Here is a 9,125-nt window from a genome sequence, read left to right on the forward strand (position 1 = left end):
AAGAGGGTGTAGCAGCAGGCTAATGGTTATGTCTAAAGTAACAGTCAAACCTTATCCTATTCATTTAATATGACTTGCTTTTACTGTCTTTTGTGTAAATTCAAAGTCACCCATCACACTCTGTGTATTTATAATTGTTACATTATTGTTTAATTATATAATACAGAAAACAAACAGTCCTCAGGTAGGTGCCTTGTAAGCATTCACTCTTCCTCCATGTTTGACCAGTAGACTGGGAAATGTTTCCTGTACAGTCTTGTACAAGGCATCAAAATCCGGATTTACGGTGATGTCCTGTACAAAGACAAAACAAAAATGGACTAAAGATTTTTTTGATTTCCAAAGATTTAGGTCATATGATTATGCCAACAGCATGACCTATAGCTGAGATAAAAAAAAGTCTTACACTAAAGTCCAAGTACTCCATTACTGAAGCTGGGTTGAATTGGATTGAGGCGAGGATCCCGTAGCACCCTGCAGACTGCATGGGATTCCTTGCCATCTTGAATTAACAATAATATAACAAAAAACACTTTAATCACAGAGTAAATGAGAAAAAACAAATGCAATATAACTACAATAACCCTTCAACCTCACGGTTGTTTTTTGTGTTTAACTTTTATATTTTTCTATGAGCATTAAGCTTGGTTATCGCAGGGCTTGTCCAACTGTCTGTGTCTTACCTTGAGAACTCTGACTGTCTTGTTTACTTTAAGGCCTATCGATAATCGGATGGCACCCTCAGGGGGTATACGGTTGTTACTGGGAGGAGAGAAAAAGCAATAACAGACGTGTTGTTGGTGTAAGAATATAAAAACAAGAAATAGAACCGTCTCTTCAGGCAGAAAAACATACATAACTGTTTAAAGACACCTGGATGATATTTCATATATTGAGTCATCACTGGTCACTCTGTAACTGTTTTACAGCTAACACTGGTGCACAATGCAGGTGACGCCTTCATCTCCATGGATACCGGTGACTGTACCTGATGTTCAGCTCCTCCAGGGTGTTGTTTTCTCTCAGGGCCTCTCCGAGGGCCACGGCTCCATCCTTCCCCAGGCCGTTGTAGGACAGATCCAGCTTTCGCAGAAATATGTTTGCCTTGAGAATCGACATCACACTGCACGTCAAAAAATGGGAAACAGAACATCCCCAGAACTTTGCAGCCGTCTGTGTTTATGCCAATAAACTTCACTGGCTTCAGTTGAGAGGATTTCTACTAGATTGCACTAATTCAAAATGTTTAATAAATATCTTAAAATAAAATAAAAGAATTAAAGGAACTTAACAATAACTTAATCAGCTGCTTATATGTACGTATAAGCAACAACAAGCCCATAATGTTTGTTTAAATAACCAAAAGAAACAGCGTCATCCCACAGCTTTGGGATTGATGCCCTTGGGTGTCCCTTCCTATCAAGATCCCCGGCAGGATGGAGCGGTTACCCCGAGGCCTTTAGCCAAGACTATGGCTCCTCTCTCTCGGATGCAGTTCCACGCCAGATTGAGTGAGTTCATGCCCATGTTCTCAGCTACCGCATGCCCCAGGGTCTCCCCTGTGGAGGAAAAATGACAAGGACTAAACCCTCCTTCACCCTTTAAGTAGCAGTAAGGGTCTTGGGTCGAAAACTAGCAAGCTAACTACTGAAAAGGCATGCAAAAAACCTTGCAAAAACCGACAACAGCACTGTTTGCACGGATAAAAAGCTTGCTAGCATGCTAACTTGTGTCTTTTGGTGATATAGTTGGCGATGTAATGTAAAAGCTTTTTTACGTTTCCATGGGGTGGTCCGACCTGGACCACAGATGTGCATAGTGCATAGACAAGGCAAACGGCATACAAAAATAAAAAAAGATCCACTGTTACCATTGAAATTGCAGAGGTTACATACATACATACATAATAGAGAATAGCATTTTGTTGAGGGTAAATATAATAAGCCTTGTGTCATAGAGCCCAATATAACTAGTTGAACATGGTGATCATGCTGTGGGAGTGCTGTATGTGTTTCATCACATCTGTTAATTTCCTGCCTTGTTATACTGCATTGATTGGATCTGCATTGTCAGTAGTAGTAGTTTAAAATAATTAGATTATTCATTTTTGGTATTCTGGCTGGTTACATAACTAAATGATATAATTTGTAAGTAAATATGTGGCCGGAAACTACATTTCAACATACACACTTTAAAGTCATCCAACTCAAACCTGTTTGTTTTAAAGCAAAATGTCACGCTCATGATCATCTGAGCATTACTGGTAAAAAATGTGTATGTTGGAATTGGCAGACATATCTGTTTTGTCAGTTTGTGGTGAACCATTTGGTGTCACACACATTACCACAACCACGGGCAAGGAAGGCACCGTGGTATCTGTTCAGAGATCTTCATCATCTAGATTATGTAGTAACCTCAGATAAAGGTGGCTTAACTAGGAACTGTTTCAAAGTCAAGAGATATGGTATTTTTCTTTTCTTCAGGAGACAGTTAAAAAATTTAGATAAACAAATCAGATCCACAAATAATATTTGTTACTTGTTCCAAACATTATGACCTGCACAAAAATGCAGGCAATCACACATAATCTTCACATAGAACTGGGGCTGTTAAGACATACAGAACAGAACACTTTAGGATGACATTGGCCAATATAATAATAATTTAATTATAATAACATACAACAACAACATCATCATCATATTAAATATTATTATTATGAAAAATAATAATAATAACAATAACATCATCCTACCTGCTGCATCTCCCAGTTTGTTGTGACTGAGGTCCAGCCTCTCTAGTCTCTGATTGGTGGTAATGGCCAGTGACAGGTGCTTGGCAGCGTTATCATTGAGCTCATTGGCTGAGAGGCTGAGAGACACTAAGGTGGTGTTCTCCAAAAGCATACGGCACAGGGCCTCAGCTCCCCTCTCTCCCAGTCTGTTCTCTGATAGGTTGATTTCTGAGAAGGGGTGAAGGTGCGGAGAGAGGAAGACTTTAGAAACAGATTCAGGTTGGCTATATCGGTATGACTGTATTGATACGATATTGCCCAAAGCTAAGAACAATCTTCTTAGAATCTGACGTCCATTAATCATCTAGTTACTAAACTCACTTTATCATTATGTACTCTGTGCATTCAATCAGGAAAAAAACACAACCCTAGACCTATAGCATGGCAAACGAAACACCCCGGGAGATGTCAAAGTGACAAAATAACTACAGAAGATTAGCAGCCAAACAACACCGAGATATGAGTTTATATTTTGAAAATGTAAAAAAGACATAGAGAGAGAGAGAGAGAGAGAGAAAGAAAGCAGATATGACACATCCTCTCTGGAGCCTCCCCACCACCAGATCATCTCAACGTCACTTGATACAGATCATAGGCCCTGGCGCGCTACGTACGACCACGAGGCGTTTATTTCTGTATTTATGTTTTCGAAGAGATGAGAGGAGCGAGGTGGTGTCGGAGCAGTCGCAGTTGGCACCTCTAGGGCGGCATATGGGTGGGTGGCACAAGTGGTAGCGCAGGGAAGCACCTGTGATGTAACAGTTCTCCTTCAGCAGCTCCGCCACGACAGACCCGCCCGGCGCCTCCATCCAATTATCCCGCAGGTTCAGCCTCACGATGGAGATATTGGTTACCAAGGGAACTGCGAGCGCTTTGGTACCCTGCAGTTGAATCACAGGGAATCAGCCACTGTTTTGCTCTCGTTTTAGAAACACATTGATACGTGAACTTGAGACGATGAGATCCCATAATGGGACCTTTTATTTCTATTTCTTTAATTTGTCAGTGAACACAAATTACATATATCCACATCAACTTCATGGCAATACAGAACATACTGGTGGTGCCATATACAATAGCCTGCTTGCCCAAGATTCAATGTAGCGGTGTGAGATGGCAAACAGGCTTGTGTGTGTGGAGGTGATTAACATCTGTGTTTGCTTGTACCCTTACCTGGGGACCCAGACCATGGTGAGTCAAGTTTAGCTCACTGTTGTGCATATTCCTGAGGAAGTAGGAGGAAGGGACGACCTTAAGTGTTTTACAGGCTTCCCTGTAGCGAGCCTCACCCGTGCGGTCATACGGCTGCCCTGGCTCTGAAATGATACGAGCACATGAGGATCGCCTGAACTTCTGCAGTGAACAACATACTCAAAGACTTTCTCTCTCTCTCTCTCTCCCTCTCTCTCTCTCTCTCTCTCTCTCTGTGTGTGTGTGTGTGTGTGTGTGTGTGTGTGTGTGTGTGTGTGTGTGTGTGTGTGTGTGTGTGTGTGTGTGTGTGTGTGTGCGTGTGCGTGTTACAGACCAAGAGAGAATAGTTAGTTACTGGGGACTGAGAGAGAGGGAGGGGGGGAGACAGAGAGAAAGAGGAAGCATTAAGAATGCATGTCTGAGCTCAACAGAGATCTATGGAAATGGATGCACCTGTGTAGGTGTTTCTTGCAAAAAAAACAACAGGTGAAAAAGGACTGAGCAGGACAGAGGCCGAGATACAGAGAGGATTGTGTGGAGGGGGGCTGAATGATGACTCACTTCAGCAAGCCATTTTCTCTCCCTAGAGTAGCAACTGCACCCCCCACCACCACACACACATACACACACACACACACCCTACACATGTTATCACAATGTGATTCACCCACGCTCTCATCTTTAAAGTGGACCGATACATAACCTTCCAGATCCAGGTCTGTGTCGTAGTCCTCATCCGCGATGCCACACGTGGTGCCACTCGTATTCCTGGCACTTGATGTGCTCCTCCTTCCCTCGTTCACTTCCTCCTCCACCTCCTCATCTCCATCTCCCCCCACCGCCTCCCCCCAGCCCCCACCTGACGGCCCCAGTGAGGAGCCATCGGATCGGGTCACGATCTGAGGGAGAGGAAGGTGAAGATGATGCACACTCATACCCCCAGCGAAAGCCCTCAGACCCTTCAGCCTCCACACACCAGATCAAGTATTCAAGGCCAGATTCCTCTCAGAGTTTGGTGCCTTATGAGATTAATAAATAACACTAATACTGTGAAAGAGAATGTGGCTCTCAACTGACCTCTAATTCTTAAGTAAACATTAAAGAAAACACACAAAAGTACCTGTTGAAGGTCCGTATCACAGTTCAGTGATAATGACAGACCAATGCACAGACCAATGTCAGTGGCACGCATGGCTTGCAAAGAAATTAAAATTAAAACGAAAACCCTGATTGGACTTCACATTAACCACATACTGCATGTTACCAGTGGCAAGTGTTTGGTCTAAGTCAAAATGGAAGCCTTCTCCACCCGCACACATTGATACGCACCTGGTTGTCGACACTACCTCTGCTGTAGGACTTGCTTGGTCTGCTTGGCGGTCGGCTTCCAATCCCACCCAGCTCCACTCTCTCATGCTCTGTCTCAAGACCATCGTCCTCCAGCACAGAGGGCAACAGAGACTCTCTTGCCACTCTCTTTCCCACGACCATACCTCTGATTAGGACTTGTCCCTGGTTTAAAAAAAATCCTTAAGAAAATAGCTGTTCTAACTGTGTGCTGATAGTTTCAAAAAGCTTTCCTGAGATAATGCTACATTAACTGTGCAGTAAATCTCTTGCAAATGTTGATGAACGTACCACTGTAAATAAATCAGGACAACTGAGTCTTGAGAAAGCTTCCTGTAACTCCAACCTAACTTTATCCACAGGAGGAGTCTGAAAGGACAGTTTGAATGACATGCAGTTGACTAATTGCAAAGCAGCAGGCGTCACAGTCCAGCAGCTGCCCTCCAATCCACAGGAAAGCCAGGACAATGAGGGTTGCTAAATGCCCCACTGATTTATTTTGTTGATGCGTTACCATGGTGCAGACCTGAACACAGGCGTCTCTGTACAGAGTGTGGCTGCCTTGGAATTAGTTAGGAGGAGCTAGAAGCTGCTTATAAATGCCGGCCTCATGGTGAATCTGATGATTTGTAAACTCTTAAACTTATAATAATAATAATAATAATAATAATAAACTTGATTTGTATAGCACCTTTCATACAAAACAATGCAGCTTAACAGAAAATAAATTACGTGCACAAATAAATAACATGCACAGTGGTCCACATAAAAATAGAGTAGATCAAATAAACATAAAACTTAAAAACTAGGATAAAGTGCATAAAAAATGAACATAAAAACAGGGATAGAGTGCATTAAGATTTAATGAATAACATAAGATAAATAAATAAATAAAACTCTGCAGAGATATAGTTGATCTAACCCCTTAATATCACACATTAAATATATTTTTTTTAATTTAAATGTACAAATATATATAAGGAGAAGGAAGGATCAATTCTAAATGTTACTGGAGGCCAGTGCAGAGCAGCTAAAACTGGACTAATGTGCTCTCTCCTCTTGGTTCTGGTTAATAGCCGAGCTGCAGAGTTTTTAATGAGCTGAAGTCTCTCAGTTATTTTTTCATGGGAGGCCAGTTAGAATTGCATTACAATAATCAAGCCGGCTTGAAATAAAGGCATGCATCAGTTTTTCAGCATCTTTTTGATTTATAAATGGTAATACTTTAGCTATGTTTATAAGGTGGAAAATGTATGTTTTCGTCACCTTGTTGATGTGAGACTTGAAGCTTAGATCTGTATATATAACACCAAGAGTAACCTCAGATTTAATCCAGGGAGTTAATTTCCCCAGATTATTAAACAGCATTTCTCATTTCTTATAATGTTTTTAATTAATGAATTGTCATTAATACAAGTCACAATCTGTAAAAAGACATTCCAGAAAATAACCCCTTACATCTGAACAAAAACACAAATTCACAGTCTTTGACATATAAAGATTTTTTTTATAACAAGTAAATGCAAAGTTTCTGCAGAATGCATCAAAATGATAAATGTTCAAGGTTCATAGGTTCCACAATAAAAGGATCTCAGCAGACGATGTTTGAATTCAATTATTAGCAGCAGCATAGAACAAACACCAAATCCCTCAAGCTTGTACCATCCAATTATGGAGGGTGCACGCAGTCACAAGAGTTATACGGACACAGTGCCGGTTAATAGACATAGCATTTTTAGAGGACACAGACTAGATCATGCATTCAGATTAGTGCTGTTGAATTCTCATACATTTGCGAGAAACTGAATGACGTCATACACATATATTTAACAAGCAAAAAAGGCAATGAAAGGAAATGATATCCTACATAATAATAAAACAAATAATAATAATGATACATTAAATGTTTAAAATACATTCTTCTAAAATGTTATACAGTTTATGGTATACAGTGCCTTGCATAAGTATTCACCCCCTTGGATGTTTTACCCTTTTATTGCTTTTATAAATCAATCATGGTCAATATAAGTTGGCGTCCACCTGAAGCTGGAACGGCTTGTCCAGCTGAGGGGCCGCCAGCACAGGCGCAGTGCTGAGGAGCGTTTTGACGTTGTCAAAGACCCGTTGGTATTCTGCCGACCAAACATACTTTGCCTTTAACATGTACCCCCCCCCCCCCCACACACACACACACACACAGACACAAAGCATTAAAATGCATTAAAAGGAAACTCCACCCTTTGCATTTATTAATATGACAGAGCATATCAAGGAGAACAAAGTATTTTCTGATATCTGGTTGGGAGATTAGAAATGCATATTTCACTTTCACTGACAATGCATGAGGTTACAAAATGAGAGATCAGTCAATGGGTGCTTTGTATGACTGTGTATGTGAGTTTGTTTCTAAGCACAGAAATCACTCAGTTTTGACAGGACACATTTGTCATGTGACTCTCAGTACCCGTCCTCTTTCTCCCTCTATTTCAGTTTTATTTTGATTATATCAACCTGTATATACATAGGTTCACACGATTGTGTATTGTATTGTATTTTTAAAAGAAGGTAAGAAAGTCAATTATATGACTGAGTGATAATGGACATTAAGCTATTTTGGAAATTATTTCCCTCTGCAATTCCATTATTCAGTGTGATTCATGTGTCTTAACATTGGAGTTCTTCTTTAAAAAAAAAAAAAAAGAATAACATTGGGTTAATACCTGCTTAGAAGATACATTTTTTCTACCAAAAATGTCCACTAGGTGGCAGCAGTACAGTATATAGCCGAACTTTGAACAGGTGGCCAACAGTGGCGTTAAGGTTTGGTGTTGACGAAATGAAATACACCAAGATCATTATCAAAATCACAATTATCATCTTAACCATTGTCCTGAGCATGTAAAGCAAACTGTTTTTAAACAGCGCTAAATCATTTGTTAATTATAATGGTCATAGGCCTATTAGTCCATTAAGGGATTCACACTATTCATTTTAAGCGAGGTGGCGTGATCTGCACGAACACCTCACTTACTCACCAAGGAAGTAATTTGTGACCTGCATCAGTTTCCGGTAAAACGAAACTAAGTGTGAACTGTCGCTTTTTCAGTTTTATGAAGTGATTCAGAGGGCCTTAGAAGAATGGCAGATGCGACTCCATATAACCAGGACCTTTTCACATGTGCAATTTGTTTGGATCTACTGAAGGATCCAGTGACTATTCAGTGTGGACACAGTTACTGTATGGGCTGCATTAAGGGCTGCCGGGATCAGGAAGATCAGAAGGGAGTTTACAGCTGCCCCCAGTGCAGACAGACTTTCTCTCCAAGACCCGTTTTAAACAAAAACAATATTTTTGCCGAGCTTGTGGAGCAGATCAAGCAGACCGGAATCCATACTCCTTCTCTTGCTCATGGTTTTGCTGGACCTGGAGATGTGGAGTGTGACGTCTGCACTGGGAGAAAACTCAAAGCTGTGAAGTCCTGTCTGGATTGTCTGGTGTCTTACTGTGAAACTCACTATGAAGTTCACATTAATATTCACCCAGGAAGAAAACACTCAGTGATTGAAGCCACGGGCCAGCTACAAGAGAGGATCTGCTCTCGACATAAGAAGATTTTTTATATATTTTGTCGAACCGATCAGAGTTGTATCTGCTATCTGTGCATGATGGACGAACATAAAGGCCATGACACAGTCACTGCTGCAGCAGAATGGACTGACAAACAGGTGAGTACCGCAGTTACACTTGTGTTCTAAATAACTTTGTGTTTTGATTTAGGGTCTTTTAATACTA

The 9,125-nt window shown here is 40.9% G+C and overlaps 1 protein-coding gene across 1 annotated transcript; it reads right to left on the bottom strand.

Moving 5' to 3' along the window:
• Window positions 1-127: 127 nt before the first annotated feature.
• On the bottom strand, window positions 128-4,106 carry lrrc74b (leucine rich repeat containing 74B). Its single transcript, XM_042705832.1, has 8 exons — window positions 3,968-4,106; window positions 3,543-3,675; window positions 2,756-2,962; window positions 1,450-1,559; window positions 989-1,104; window positions 684-762; window positions 407-502; window positions 128-294 (listed from the first exon to the last, which is right to left on the bottom strand). Exons 1-8 carry the CDS (start codon window positions 4,013-4,015, stop codon window positions 181-183), a joined length of 903 nt encoding a protein of 300 aa, XP_042561766.1. The 5' UTR covers window positions 4,016-4,106; the 3' UTR covers window positions 128-180.
• Between the last annotated feature and the right edge of the window lie 5,019 nt (window positions 4,107-9,125).

Source organism: Clupea harengus, unplaced genomic scaffold (genome assembly GCF_900700415.2).
Source record: "Clupea harengus unplaced genomic scaffold, Ch_v2.0.2, whole genome shotgun sequence".
Lineage (NCBI taxonomy): Eukaryota > Metazoa > Chordata > Actinopteri > Clupeiformes > Clupeidae > Clupea > Clupea harengus.

Coding starts and splice junctions, on each gene's coding strand:
- lrrc74b (XM_042705832.1), bottom strand. CDS start 4,015: ATGCACAACAGTGAGCTAAACTTGACTCACCATGGTCTGGGTCCCCAG. Junction 1,560..2,755: donor CAAACTGGGAGATGCAGCAG/GTAGGATGATGT, acceptor TTTCCTCCACAG/GGGAGACCCTGGGGCATGCG. Junction 1,105..1,449: donor TCTTGGCTAAAGGCCTCGGG/GTAACCGCTCCA, acceptor TCGATTCTCAAG/GCAAACATATTTCTGCGAAA.